Here is a 15477-nt window from a genome sequence, read left to right on the forward strand (position 1 = left end):
GAGAGTGGGGGGGGGGGGGGGGGTAATCTATGAGGGGGAGGGAAGGGAAGAGGGAGAGGAGAAGGAAAGAGGAGGGGGAGGAGTGAAGAGGGAAAAGGGCAGGGGAGGAGAGGGCAGAGGAGTGAGAAAGTGACTGTGTTGGAGACAGGGAGAGAGGAGGGGGAGACAGAGTTGGCGGGTTCACGTTGTCCTTCACAGCTGCCAGAAGGCCCAGATTTTCCTTGTGCACTCTACCCCCGGGATACGTGAGGGTCCCAGCTGCTGCCCCTCCGGCCTCGCCTCCCTGCTCCCTCCGTCCTTCAGTGTTCCCAGCTGTTCACACCCAGCAGCAAAACCCCAAGGCTGTGTGCGGGACTGGACTGGGGCAGATCAAACAGACCTCCCCCTTACCCACCCACCCCTCCCCTCCCCTCACCCTGCTCCACCCCCACCCCTCGTCCCCCAGGTAAGGTCCAGTGGGGTGGGGCATCACTGGGCATCGTGCAGCCCCAGGGAGAGGAGGACTGGGAGGATGCAGCCCAGCACCATGGTCAGGCTGTCCAGGAGGCCCAGGCCCAGCCCACCCTCGACCTCGGGGTGGGGCCGCTGTCCGCTGACCTCGGGGAGGACGTGCACGGAGGCTACGTAGAGGAAGGTGCCGGCGGAGAAGAGGAGCCCGACGCCTGTGGCCTTGGTCTGCTGCAGCAACTCCAGGTTGCTCTGTGGGTGAGATAAGAAACACAGGCTCAACGATGGTGGCGCCTCGCCGGAGACCAGGGTTCGATACCCGACCTCGGCTGCTGTCTGTGTGGAGTTTGCACGATCTCCCTGTGCTGCTCCGGTTTCCTCCCACATCCTAAAGATGTGCGGGTGATGGGATACAGAACGGACAAACCATTCAGCCCACGATGTCCGTGCCCAACATGATGCCAGGTGACGCTAATTGAGATCCATGTCCCTCCACTCCCCAATCCATCTTTCCATCTAGAAACCTCCTGAACACCACTGCCATATCTGCCTCCACCACCACCCCAGCGTCCAGTTCCAGACCCCCACCACCCCAGCGTCCAGTTCCAGACCCCCACCACCCCAGCGTCCAGTTCCAGACCCCCACCACCCCAGCGTCCAGTTCCAGACCCCCACCACCCTCTGTGTAAAAAAACTCGCCCTGCATATCTCCTTTAACTGTGGCCCTCTCACCGTAAAGGTACACCCTCTAGTCTTTGACACTTCCATCCTGGGTTAAAGGTTCTGACCGTCTACCCTAACTATGCCTCTCGTAATTTTATATATTTCAATCAAGTCTCCTCCACCCCCCCCCCCACAAACGTTGACAGTCTACAGAAACCAATCCAAGTTTATCCATCCTCTCCTTGTAAAGATACCCTCCCATCTAGGCAGAGTTCTGGTAAACCTCGACACCCTCTCCAAAGCCTCCATGTCCTTCCTGTATTGGGCTGACCAGAACTGCACGCAATACTCCAAATGCAGCCTCACCAAAGTTTTATAAAGCTGCAATGTGACTTCCTGACTTGTACTCAGTGCCCTGGGAGGTTAATTATCTGCTGTAATTGGCACTAACGGATTAACTTGATTAATACGGGTGTCGGGGGAATGGGGTTGAGAAGGAAAGATAGATCAGCTATGATTGAATGAGCCTAATTCTGTTGCTGAACTTGTGAACTGACATTGGCTCTATGGACTAATGTAACTGTCTACGTTGTACGGAGAGGTGGAAAAGTTGACCTAATGGTCCACATCTAATCCTAGTGCCGTGACCTCTCGCACTGACCCAGTGCCCCACAGGATCCTCACACAAGCCCAACATCTAAAAAGGGAAATGGAAATTAGAAAACGGCAGGTCTGTTTGCTCAGGTATCACAAAATGCTCGAGTAACTCAGCGGGTCAGGCAGGATCTCTGGAGAGAAGGGTGTTTGCTAATATCTGCTTCAGCGAAAATGTTAGAACCTGTCCTTAAAGATTTTACAGCAGGGCACTTTGAAGATTACAAGGTGATCACACTCCCACGTACTAGATGTGGATTTGTCCAGAAACAGCTGCTCCCACTAAACCCTCCCGAGGTGCTGCCCCACAATGTAACTTACCCTCCTCCAGCTGAGTACCTTCCCCTTTCCCTCAAGACCCAAATCTGTCCTCTTTCATAACTATCTCAACGCTTATGGACACCCAAAGCTGGAGTAACTCAGCGGGTCAGGCAGCATCTGTGGAGAAAAGGAATAGGTGGCGTTTCGGGTCGAGACCCTTCTTCAGACTCAGGGGCCTCTGAAGGGTCTCGACCCGAAACGTCACCCATTCCTTCTCTCCAGAGATGCTGCCTGACCCGCTGAGTTACTCCAGCTTTTTGTGTCTATCTTCGGTGTAAACCAGCATCTGCAGGGGTAAAAGGGGGGGGGGGAGACAGAGGGGAGAAGGGAGGGGTAGAGGGGGGAGATGGTAGATGGTAGGGGGTAGGGGAGGGGATGGGGAATAAGGGAGGGAGATGATGGGGGGGAGGGGAGGGGGATGGTAGGGGAGGGGGTATGGGGGGGAGAGATGGTAGGGGAGGGGGGATGGAGGGGGAGAGGGGGAGGGAGGGAGATGGTAGGGGAGAGGGGAGAAGGGAGGGGTAGAGGGAGGGATGATAGATGGTAGGGGATAGGGGAGGGAGATGATGGGGGAGGGGATGGGGAATAAGGGAGGGAGATGATGGGGGAGGGGGATGGGAGGGGGTATGGGGGGGAGAGGGGGAGGGAGATGGTAGGGGAGGGAGTGGGGGGGGAGGGAGAGGAGAGGTGAGATGAGGAGGGGAGGGAGTAGGGGAGACGTTGGGAGATGGGGGAGGGGGAGAGGTTGGGCTGGCCTTACCTGGCGGACGATGGTGAAGGTGGCGAGGGCGAGGAGGGGGGCGGCGAGGGAGAAGGCCAGCAGGTGGCGGTAGATCTGCCTCCGTTCCAGCCCCATGTGCAGCAGGTAGGAGACCAGGCCAAAGGAGGCGGGAGCCTGGAGCCAAGACAGGGAGAGTCACCCCCTGCCTGCTCCCCGACCAGTCTCTCACCCTCCCGCCACCCAGACCCTCCCTGGGGACCTGCCACGCACACACAGACCTCTAGGGGGGGGGAGGGGGATATCTCAAAGACCCCCGTACTCTCTCTGCACCCCCCCCCCCAACTCCCACCCCCCCCCCTTACCCCGGTCTCCCCCACAAACCAGCTACTGCAGCGGCCCAGCTGGTCGGGCAGCGTCCGCGGAGGGAATGGACGGGAGACGTTCTCCTTCAAGACTCTTTCTTGGAGCCACGGTAGAAATGCTGCCTCACGGCACCAGAGACCTGGGTTTTATCCCAACCTCGGCTGCTGTCTGTGTGGAGTTTGCACCACCCTGGGTCACCCCCACCCTCCCAGTCCCAGATCACAAAGACCCCTGCTCTCTGCCCACCATGTCAGATCGCCCCCCTTCTTCTTCCCACCGCCATCCCTCCCTTTCTCTCCCCCCCCCCCCCCCCACCGCGATTGATCTCCCTCGCTCCCCACCCCATAAATCTTTGATCGATCCCTTATGGACACTCCTTCCCCCCTCACCTCAGACCCCCTCTTCTCCTCCCTCAGACCCCCCCCATACCTCACCCCCCCCCCCATACCTCACACCCCCCCACCCCAATCTCTGACCCCTCCCTCCCCTGCTCCCACCTTGTGCAGGATCACAGCCAGGAAGACGATGACCTGAAGGGAGATCTGGGATGATCCGGCGGCTGTTCCCAACGCCACCCCGTCCACTGCAAGAGGGAGGGCAGGGGTCAGGCAATCCATAGGTCAGTCAGAGGGCAGGGGTCAAGGGTCTAGCAATCCATGGGTCAGTCAGAGGGCAGGGGTCAAGGGTCGAGCAATCCATGGGCCAGTCAGAGGGCAGGGGTTGAGCAACCCATGGGTCAGACAGAGGGCAGGGGTCAAGGGTCTAGCAATCCCTGGGTCAGACAGAGGGCAGGGGTCAAGGGTCGAGCAATCCATGGGTCAGTCAGAGGGCAGGGGTCAAGGGTCTAGCAATCCATGGGTCAGTCAGAGGGCAGGGGTTGAGCAACCCATGGGTCAGCCAGAGTAGCGGTCAGAGCACAGTGTCCTTTACCCAGAGTAGGAAAATCAAGAACCAGAGGACAAGGGTCTCAGGTGAGAGATGAAAGATTTAATGGGAACCTGAGGGGCAATTCTTTTCCCCACAGAGGGCGGTGGGTGTGTGGAACGAGCTGCTACAGGAGGTAGTTGAGGCAGGTACAATAACAGTGTTTAAAAGAGGGGGATGGGAAAGGTTTAGAGGGATATGGGCCAAACGTGGGAGATGGAGGAGTGTACATGGGGTATCTTGGTCGGCAAGGACAAGTTGGGCCGAAGGGCCCATTTCTGCGCTGTGTGACTCTATGACCACCGGAGAGGAGGAGCCTCAGTTAGTGCTCTGACTGAGGGTCTCAAGGCCGACAGTCTGCATCAGAACCATGCGCATCAAAGCAGCACGCCACCCCACCCCCTCGCCCCACTTACCACCCCCTCACCTCCCCCCACCTCAAACCCACTCCCAACCCAACCCCCTCCCCCTCACCCCACTTCCCACCCTCTTCCCTGCTCCCGACCCCACCCCCACCTCCTCCACCCCCTCCCCATCCTCTTGCCCCCTCCCCCGGCCACTCCCTACCTGCAGCGTGGATGATCAGCCCCAGGGTGGCGGTCAGACCGGTCTTGCTCCGTGCTCCCCTCCCCTGCTCTGTGGAGGGAACAGAAGATGCCCCCGTTAGCGGTCAGTCACTGACCATCCACTCGGCCCAGCCCTGCCCCTCCTCTCATCCAGCTTTCTCCCCCTACTATAATCAGTTAGACAAGGTGCCGACCCAACCAACACCAGAGGTGGGAGTGGGAGAAAGCCTGGCAAGTGCTCGGTAAATACGAGGGGGGGGGGGGGGTGTTATTGGCAGATGGGTGGAGTAAGTGACAAAGGCGAGAGGTGAAAAGGGTGTCAGATAGGGAGAGAAGAAGAGGAGTGAAATGTAAAGCTGATGGAGGGATATGGATGGAAGGGGCCGGTGGGATAAATGGAAATGTGAGGACACAAGGAACTGCAGATGCTGGTTTACTAAAAAAGATACAAAGTGCTGGAGGAACAGGCAGGGAGCAGTTGTACAGGGAATGGGCAGGTGATATTTCAGGTCGGGACTCTTCTTCAAGCTGATCAGAATGGTGGGAGAAAGCTGGAAAGGCTACCCCCACTCCATCAGTCTGACGAAGGGCCCCGACCTGAAACGTTATCTCTCCATTCTCTCCAAAGATGCTGCCCGACCCGCTGAGTTCCTCGTAAACAACATCCACCTCCCTACCCTCGTCGTATAGGAAAATAACTGCAGATGCTGGTATAAATCGAAGGTATCACAAAATGCTGGAGTAACTCAGCGGGTCGGGCAGCATCTCAGGAGAGAAGGAATGGGTGACGTTTTGGGTCGTGACCCTCCTTCAGTTAGAGTAACAACATGACATACAGTAAAAATAAAATATTATAATTTAAACATTTGAAGAATGAAATAAAATACCAGAGCAAAAGGAGGCTGCAGACGTTTGGTTGTTGAGTCGAGCTACTGCTCGTGGAAAAAAAAGCTGGTTTTATGTCTGGCTGTGGCAGCTTTGACAGTCCGGATTATTTCACAAAATGCTGGAGTAACTCAGCAGGTCAGGCAGCATCTCGGGAGAAAAGGAATGGGTGACGTTTCGGGTCGAAATCCTCTTCAGACCCTTTTTTTGACAGTCCGGAGTCGCCTTCCAGAGGGAAGTGCTTCAAAGATTTTGTGGCCAGGGTGAGAGGGATCAGAGATGATCTTGCCCGCTCGCTTCCTGGCCCTTGCTGTGTACAGTTCGTCGATGGGGGGAAGGTTGCAGCCAACAACCTTCTCGGCTGATCGAACAATGCGCTGCAGCCTCCGGATGTCATACTTGGTGGCTGAGCCAAACCAGACCATGATGGAGAAGGTGAGGACGGACCCTATGATGGCAGTATAAAACTGGACCATCATTGCCTAGGGCAGATTGTGTTTTCTCAGTTGCTGCAGGAAGTACATCCTCTGTTGGGCCTTTTTGACTGTGGAGTCTCCCATTTAAGGTCCCTGGAGATGATGGTTCCAAGGAACTTAAATGACTCCACAGATGTGACTGTGGTGTTGTTGATGGCGAGTTTGGTGTTGTTGATTGTAGACATTAGGAGAGCTCCCCCTCCTAAGAGTGGAGGGGGAGCTCTCCTAATGTCTACTATCAATTCCACTGTCTTAAGAGCATTGAGCTCCATGTTGTTGCGATGGCACCAGGATGCCAGCTGTGTCACTTCCCATCTGTCGGCGGATTCCTCCCCATCCTGGATCAGTCCAATCAGGGTTGTGTCGTCCGCAAACTTGAGAAGCTTGACAGAGGAGGTGCAGTCGTTGGTGTAGAGAGAGTAAAGGGGAGGGGAGAGTACGCAGCCTTGCGGTGCTCCTATGCTGAGGGTCTGCGAGTCCGAGATGTGCTTTCCCAGCCTCACATGCTGCCTCCTGTCCGTCAGGAAGTTGATGATCCACTGACAGAGTGGTTCAGGCACAGTCTGCTGGGAGAGTTTGTAGTGTAGTAGCTCTGGCACAATGGTGTTAAAAGCAGAGCTAAAGTCCACAAACAAAATCCTTGCAATAGGTCCCCTGAAATCCAGTCCTCTGGGATCTCGCCTACGGCTTAAGAAGATGCAAAGATCTTTGTCAAGCTCCCGCAATCTGCTCTCTTGCCTCCCTCACTAAGCTGGGATAAATAGTATCACATCCTGGGGATTTATCCACCTTAATGCTCTTCAAGAGCACCAACACCTCATTTTCTTTCATCTCAAAGTGCCCTTGCTTATTGGTATGAAATGGTAATGGAACTGGGACAATGGCGCCAAGCAGCATGGCCACAGGCCAACTTGCCCACACCAACCAACTTGCCCCATCTACACTAGCCCCACCTGCCCGGGTTTGGCCCATATCCCTACAAGCCATTCCCATCCACGTATCTACCAGCAATTGTTTATGGACTGTAGTTAACCCCTGGTCTGTGCCCGGTCAGTCGGAGGGGTGTGGTTACCGAGCTGACAGTCGGTGGTCGCCATGCCTACCTCCCTGCCCAGTGATACAGGTGGTGATCTGATCGACGAGGAACATGAGCAGGAAGCCGGTGACCAGGGCGATCCCGATGAACACGTGGGAGGGGGCGCAGGCCCCCACCTCGGCCCCCGCCGGCGTCTCCGCGGTGACGGGGCCTAGCGACAGGTTCCTCAGCCGGCCTGTAACCATAGAGATATCACCACAACGTAACCCCATCCGCACACCCAGCTCCCAGCATTGCCCACCCCATCCTACCCACTCACACCACCTCTCGCTTTCTTTCCCCCATCCCTTCCCCCTTTCTCTCCTTCCTTCAGCCTCCCTCGCTCCCTTTTCCCCCCCTCTCTCCCTGATCTTCCTCTTCCACTCCCTTGCCCCCTTCGCTCCTCTGCTCTACCTCTTGTCCCTTCCCTATCTCTGCCCTTTCCCCACTCTCCTGTGCTGTACTGTTCTATGCCCCCGGGGCAAGGGTGGACCACCTACCTGAGGGGGGGGCCGCCATCAGCAGCTCGATGCCCTCGGGAATGACGACAGCCAGCGCCGTCCCACACAGCAGCCCCGCTCCCAGCACCGACACCTGCCTCAGCCTTGCCTGCACGCGGGGAGAGGGAGGGGAGAGTGAGAGATGGGGGAGAGCGAAGGACAGGGTAGAGAGGAGACAGGATAGAGAGGGACGGGAGAGAGAGATGGGGGAGAGCGAGGGACAGGGTAGAGAGGGACGGGAGAGTGAGAGATGGGGGAGAGCGAGGGACAGGGTAGAGAGGGACGGGAGAGAGAGATGGGGGAGAGCGAGGGACAGGGTAGAGAGGGACGGGAGAGTGAGAGATGGGGGAGAGCGAGGGACAGGGTAGAGAGGGACGGGAGAGTGAGAGATGGGGGAGAGCGAGGGACAGGGTAGAGAGGGACGGGAGAGAGAGATGGGGGAGAGCGAGGGACAGGGTAGAGAGGGACGGGAGAGTGAGAGATGGGGAGAGCGAGGGACAGGGTAGAGAGGGACGGGAGAGAGAGATGGGGGAGAGCGAGGGACAGAGTAGAGAGGGACGGGAGAGTGAGAGATGGGGGAGAGCGAGGGACAGGGTAGAGAGGGGACAGGATAGAGAGGGACGGGAGAGTGAGAGACGCTGGGGGGGAGAGCGGGACAGGAGGGAGGAGTGATGGACGGTGGGGGGGGGGAGAGGGACAGGGAGAATGAGGAGGTCAAGGAGAGAGAGGGATGGGGAGGGTGGACTGGGGCAAGGGGAGAGTCAGGGGGGCAAGGGGAGAGCAGAACGGGTGGAGGAGGAGGGGGGACACTGGGGGGCGGAGGGGGGAATGGGCGAATCCCAGAGCCGCCAGGAACTCGAAATAAACTCCCTCCCCAGGGGAGTGGCTCGGGGAGAGATGGTGTGATTCAGAGACATGGGAACTGCAGAGGCTGGAGTCTGGAACAAAACATAAAGTGCTGGAGGAGCAGAGCGGGCCAGGCAGCATCCGTGGAGGGGATGGACAGGTGACGTTTCGAGTTGGGACCCACTTCAGACTGATGGAAGTTGCATTTTGTAGTTCGTCGCCGTGATGTAACAACCGAGATGGAACTGTTAATGGTACCAGGCATTCACTGGCACACTACACACGCAGACACACAACATACAAACATCCACCAACTCACCACATACTCAAACCCAACACCCAAACATATACAACACACGCAAACCTAACCCCCAAACATATCCAACACATGCAAACCCAACACCCAAACATAGACAACACACACAAACCCAACACCCAAACATAGACAACACACGCAAACCTAACCCCCAAACATATCCAACACATGCAAACCCAACACCCAAACATAGACATCACACACAAACCCAACACCCAAACATAGACAACACACGCAAACCCAACACCCAAACATATACAACACACGCAAACCCAACACCCAAACATAGACAACACACGCAAACCCAACACCCAAACATATAGTATAAGAAAATAACTACAGATGCTGGTACAAATCGATTTATTCATAAAATGCTGGAGTAACTCAGCAGGTCGAGCAGCATCTCGGGAGAGAAGGAATGGGTGACGTTTCGGGTCGAGACGTCTGAAGAAGGGTCTCGACCCGAAACGTCACCCATTCCTTCTCTCCCGAGATGCTGCCCGACCTGCTGAGTTACTCCAGCATTTTGTGACCCAAACATATACAACAGACACAACACCCAAACATGCAGATACACAACACAGGGCCTGTGTTTGAGCTGTCCGGCTGTGTGCCTGTGGCTGAGGGTGTGTTGCTGGGGCGGCCAGACGTCCAGCAGAGAGGCCGTGCGGTGGGCAACAGCAGGGAGACGGTGTGTGACGCAACATGGCTCTGACCGGGCCCTGCCACTGATTCCAGCCTCAGGCAGGACCTGGGCCACAGCCAGCCTCTGCTGAAAGCAACCTTTGTGCTGCCACAGGCTGCGAGGACAGCTTCTCACACCCACTGCCAAGGCTCCGAGCAGTCTGTGACCAACAGGATAGTGTTAGTGTGCGGGGATCACTGGGCGGCACGGACTTGGAGGGCCGAAAAGGCCTGTTTCCGGCTGTATATATATGATATGATATGATATGAACAGGGCAGGAGGGTCAGGGGTGGTGGAACACATCCACACGCAGACACACATACTTAACAGGCACACACACATGCACAGGTACGCAGTACACACACCACGCACACAGACACATATACAGTTGTATATACACAAACTATACTCTCCCTCTCTCTCTCCCTCCTCCGCCACACCCCTCCCTTTGTTCATCGCAAAGTTTTATGGTTTAAAATTATCACCCGGTTTGTAACTTAAAAGGCATTTATTAAACTTTGTATATATGTGTGTGCGTATACATATATATATTAAACATACACACACACGGAAACATAGATGCACACAGATATATATATATATATATATATATACACACACGGATATATACACGGATATATATATGCACACGGATATATACACACTCACAGAAACATAGATATATACACAAAGATGTACAAACATACAATACAATACATCTTTATTGTCATTGTACAGGGGTACAACGAGATTGGGAAATACAGATATATATATATATATGCACATGGATATACACACATATACAGTGCCCTCCACAATGTTTTGGACAAAGACCCATCATTTATTTATTTGCCTCTGTACTCCACAATTTGAGATTTGTTATAGAAAAAATTAAACGTGGTTAAAGTGCACATTGTCAGATTTTATTAAAGGGTATTTTATACATTTTGGTTTCACCATGTAGAAATTACAGCTGTGTTTATACATAGTCCCCCCCATTTCAGGGGACCATAATGTTTGGGACACATGACTTCACAGGTGTTTGTAATTGCTCAGGTGTGTTTAATTGCCTACTTAATGCAGGTATAAGAGAGCTCTCAGCACCTCGACTTTCCTCCAGTCTTTCCATCACCTTTGGAAACTTTTAATGATGCTTATCATCATGAGGACCAAAGTTATGCCAATGAAAGTCAAATAAGCCATTACAAGACTGAGAAACAAGAATAAAACTGTTAGAGACATCAGCCAAACCTTAGGCTTACCAAAATCAACTGTTTGGAACATCATTAAGAAGAAAGAGAGCACTGGTGAGCTTACTAATTACAAAGGGACTGGCAGGCCAAGGAAGACCTCCACAGCTGATGACAGAAGAGTTCTCTCTATAATAAAGAAAAATCCCCAAACACCTGTCTGACAGATCAGAAACACTCTTCAGGAGTGTATTTGTCAATGACCACTGTCTGCAGAAGACTTCATGAACAGAAATACAGAGGCTACACTGCAAGATGCAAACCACTGGTTAGCTGCAAAAATAAGATGGCCAGGTTACAGTATACCAAGAAGTACTTAAAAGAGCAACCACAGTTCTGGATAAAGGTCTTGTGGACAGATGAGATGAAGATTAACTCACATCAGAGTTATGGCAAGAGCAAAGTATGGAGGAGAGAAGGAACTGCCCAAGATCCAAAGCATACCACCTCATCTGTGAAACACGGTGGTGGGGGTGTTATAGCCTGGGCATGTATGGCTGCTGAAGGTACTGGCTCACTTATCGTCATTGATGATACAACTGCTGATGGCAGTAGCATAATGAATTCTGAAGTGTATAAACGCATCCTATCTGCTCAAGTTCAAACTGATGCCTCAAAACTCATTGGCCGGCGGTTCATTCTACTGCAAGACAATGATCCCAAACACACTGTTAAAGCAACAAAGGAGTTTTTCAAAGCTAAAAAATGGTCAGTTCTTGAGTGGCCAATTATTACCCGATCTGAACCCAATTGAGCATGTCCTTTATTTGCTAAAGAGAAAACTGAAGGAGACTAGCCCCCAAAACAGGCATAACATAGAAAATAGGTGCAGGAGTAGACCATTCGGCCCTTCGAGCCTGCACCGCCATTCAATATGATCATGGCTGATCATCCAGCTCAGTAGCCTGTACCTGCCTTCTCTCCATACCCCCTGATCCCTTTAGCAAAAAGGGCCACATCTAACTCCCTCTTAAATATAGCCAATGAACTGGCCTCAACTACCTTCTGTGGCAGAGAATTCCACAGACTCACCACTCTCTGTGTGAAGAAATGTTTTCTCTTCTCGGTCCTAAAAGACTTCCCCCTTATCCTTAAGCTGTGACCCCGGTTCTGGACTCCCCCAACATCGGGAACAACTTCCCGCATCTAGCCTCTCCAACCCCTTAAGAATTTTATATGTTTCTACAAGATCCCCCCTCAGTCTTCTAAATTCCAGCGAGTACAAGCCCAGTCTATCCAGTCTTTCCTCATATGAAAGTCCCGCCATCCTAGGGATCAATCTGGTGAACCTTCTCTGTACTCCCTCTAAGGCAAGAACGTCTTTCCTCAGGTTAGGAGACCAAAACTGCACACAATACTCCAGGTGCGGTCTCACCAAGGCCCTGTACAACTGCAGCAGAACCTCCCTGCTCCTAAACTCAAATTCTCTTGCTGAAGATAGCTGCAATACAGGCCTGGCAGAGCATCACCAGAGAAGACACCCAGCAACTGGTGATGTCCATGAATCGCAGACTTCAAGCAGTCATTGCATGTAAATGATATGCAACAAAATACAAAACGTGAGTACTTTCATTTACATGACATTGCTGTGTCCCAAACATTATGGCTATTGTGGCTAAATGGATCAGGGGGTATGGAGAGAAGGCAGGTACAGGTTACTGAGCTGGATGATCAGCCATGATCATATTGAATGGCGGTGCAGGCTCGAAGGGCCGAATGGCCTACTCCTGCACCTATTTTCTATGTTTATGTTTCCCTGAAATGGGGGGACTATGTATAAACACTGCTGTAATTTCTACATGGTGAAACCAAAATATATAAAAATGGCCTTTATTAAAATCTGACAATGTGCACTTTAACCACATGTGATTTTCTTTCTATTATAAATCTCAAATTGTGGAGTGCAGAGACAAATAAATAAATGATGGGTCTTTGTCCCAAACATTATGGAGGGCACTGTATATACATATACACACACTGATTATATACACACACAGATATATGCGCGCGCACACGCACACACAGATATATACACACATATAGATATATAGACACACACATGCCTTCTCCCCATAACCCTTAACACCTGTACTAATCAAGAATCTATCTATCTCTGCCTTAAAAAATATCCACTGACTTGGCCTCCACAGCCTTCAGTGGCAAATAATTCCACAGATTTACCACCCTCTGACTAAATAAATTTCTCCTCATCTTCCCAAAAGAACATTCCTTAATTCTGAGGCTACGACCTCTCGTCCTAGACTCTCCCACTAGTGGAAACATCCTCTCCACACCCACTCTATCCATGCCTTTCACTGTTCTGTAAGTTTCAATGAGGTCCTCCTTCAATCATCTGAACAGTGAGTACAGGCCCAGTGCCGACAAACACTCATCGTAGGGTAACCTACTCATTCCTGGCATCATTTTTGTAATCCTTCTCTGGACCCTCTCCAAGGATGTCCTCAGATATGGTGCACAAAATTGCTCACAATATTCCAAATACGGCCTTACCAGCGCCTTATAGAGCCTCAACAATACATTCCTATTTTTGTATGCAAGCCCTCTTGAAATAAATGCTAGCATCGAGTTTGCTTTCTCTGAGTGAAGAAAAGAGTGAGAAAAGGATACAAGGTGAGGCGTATCTGTTAGCTGTGTTTCTCTATCGCAGGTTCGAGGAAAACTGAGCAACTGGGACAAATCCCAAGACCACCAGCGCCTCAGTGTGGTCCAGACTGCGCTGCCAGGAAGAAGACCGAGACAGCCAGAGCCACTACAGCACTTGCAGCGCCGGAGACCCGGATTCAATCCTGACTGCGGGTGCTGTCTGTATGGAGGTTGTACGTTCTCCCCATGACCGGGTGGGGTTTCTCCGAGATCTTCGGTTTCCTCACACTCCAAAGAAGTGCAGGTTTGTACGTTAATTGGCTTGGTATAAATGTAAATTGTTCCCAGTGTGTGTATAAGATAGTGTTAGTGTGCGGGGAACACTGGTCGGCACGGACTCGGAAGGCCGAAGGGCCTGTTTCCGCGCTGTATCTCTAAACTAAACAAGGACTGAGCTGCCAGGACAAGCCTGAGATCGCCATCATCACCGCACATACGGCCTGACTGCACGAGGCTGCGCCCCATGTGGGCCTGGACTTTCTCACCACTGTAAGCAAAATATATCACGTGAGTTCACCCAATTGTGAGTGTCGGTGTAGTCACTGCCGAAGCCAGTGTCACCCCCGACACATCACACTCATGCACACGCATCATACATACAAAGGAATCGTTCATTCACACACACACACACACACACACAAGGACACCAAGTAGTGCGTCTCCCTGCTACCTGTGTTCCCCTGTCGCAGGTTCGAGAAAGACTGAGCCACTGGGACAAACCCCAAGACCACCAGCGCCTCCATGCGATCAAGACTGAGCTGCCGGGAAGAAGCTCTAGACAGCCAGCACCTCTGCTCCGGGTAAGACTCAGCACCTGGAACAAGCCTGAGACCACGCACGCACACACATACAGACATTCACAGACACAGACACACCAAATAGCTGAGCCCAGGTCAGGTCATCCTAAATGTCAATGCCCAAAGAAAACTAGACATCACCCCAGTGTCCCCACCGGTACTGTACCCCAGTGTTACACAGACCGGTACTGTACCCCAGTGTTACACAGTGACAGACGACCCTGTAACCCAGTGTTACACAGAACCGGTACTGTATCCCAGTGTTACACAGTCCCTGGCAGAAGTAATCTTGCTCCATACGGGACAGGAAAGATCTTTGAGATCGTGGAGAGATGTGGCCATCCAGGACCACGATCCTTGCCACAAAACAAAGAGTCGTTGCAGGAACTCGCCGGGTCGGGCTGAGGACGTTCAAGTGTTGGAGTAACACACAGACTCTGCCTGAACCGCTAAGTTCCCCAGCAGTTTGTGTTCCCGGTTGCAGCCCCTGCGTTTTGTTTGTTTGTCTCTACTGCAGACTGTTGCGGGAGAGAGTCAGGGGGTGGTTTGTGCAGCTTGCTGCCCCCCCTTCCCTTCCCTTCCCTCCCCTCCACTCCCCCCCTGCAGTCTGAAGAAGGATCCCGACCTGACACGTTGTCCGTCCAGTCCCCCCACTGCCCGCCCAGTTGCTGCAGCACTAAGTGCATCGCCCCACAGCCCGCTCTCCCAGTCCCGGCCCGGGTCTCAGCTGGGGATCCCAGGGTGGGGTGGGGTCTGCAGGGTCTCACTCACCTCGGGCAGTCGGACCAGCAGTGGGATCAGCCCCAAGAGCAGCGACCCCCCGAACATGGCCAGGCTCAGCAGCGCGATGCTCAGCGCCCCGTCCATCGCAGCTCCACTCCGTCCTCCCTCTCCCCGACCCGGGCTCTCCCCTCTCCACCCCTCCTCCCTCCCTCCCCCCTCCCTCTCCCTCCTCTCTCCCCGACACTAACTCCTCCCTCCTCTCTCACTCTCCCCCCCTTCCCTTTGACTCTCCCTCTCTCTTCTTTCACCCCCACTCCTTCTCCAGCCACGACCCCACTCCCCTCTATCCAATCCCAACTATCTCCCCACTCCCCCTTCCTCCCCCCTCCCTCCCTCTTCCCCCCCTCCTCCCTCTTTCCCCCCTCCCCTCCCTCAGACCCCCAAACCCCTCCGCTCCCTCCCGATCTTTCCCTCCCTCCCTCTTTCCCTCCCTCCCTCTTTCCCCTCCCTCCTCTTTCCCCTCCCTCCCTCCTTTCCCCTCCCTCCCTCTTTCCCTCCCTCCCTCTTCACCCCCCTCCCTCCCTCTTCCCCCCCTCCCTCC

At 53.4% G+C, this 15477-nt stretch overlaps 1 protein-coding gene across 3 annotated transcripts; it reads right to left on the reverse strand.

Moving 5' to 3' along the window:
• Nucleotides 1-421: 421 nt before the first annotated feature.
• Nucleotides 422-15042, reverse strand: LOC144593870 (zinc transporter ZIP9). Of its 3 annotated transcripts, none has more exons than XM_078399991.1 (7): nt 14925-15042; nt 7596-7704; nt 7124-7291; nt 4661-4729; nt 3667-3752; nt 2846-2980; nt 422-699 (listed from the first exon to the last, which is right to left on the reverse strand). In XM_078399991.1, exons 1-7 carry the CDS (start codon nt 15018-15020, stop codon nt 469-471), a joined length of 894 nt encoding a protein of 297 aa, XP_078256117.1. In that variant the 5' UTR covers nt 15021-15042; the 3' UTR covers nt 422-468. The 3 variants fall into 3 exon arrangements, with proteins under 3 accessions (XP_078256117.1, XP_078256119.1, XP_078256120.1); XM_078399993.1 differs by lacking the exon at nt 14925-15042 and adding an exon at nt 8626-8715; XM_078399994.1 differs by lacking the exon at nt 7124-7291.
• Between the last annotated feature and the right edge of the window lie 435 nt (nt 15043-15477).

This window comes from Rhinoraja longicauda, chromosome 5 (genome assembly GCF_053455715.1).
Source record: "Rhinoraja longicauda isolate Sanriku21f chromosome 5, sRhiLon1.1, whole genome shotgun sequence".
Lineage (NCBI taxonomy): Eukaryota > Metazoa > Chordata > Chondrichthyes > Rajiformes > Arhynchobatidae > Rhinoraja > Rhinoraja longicauda.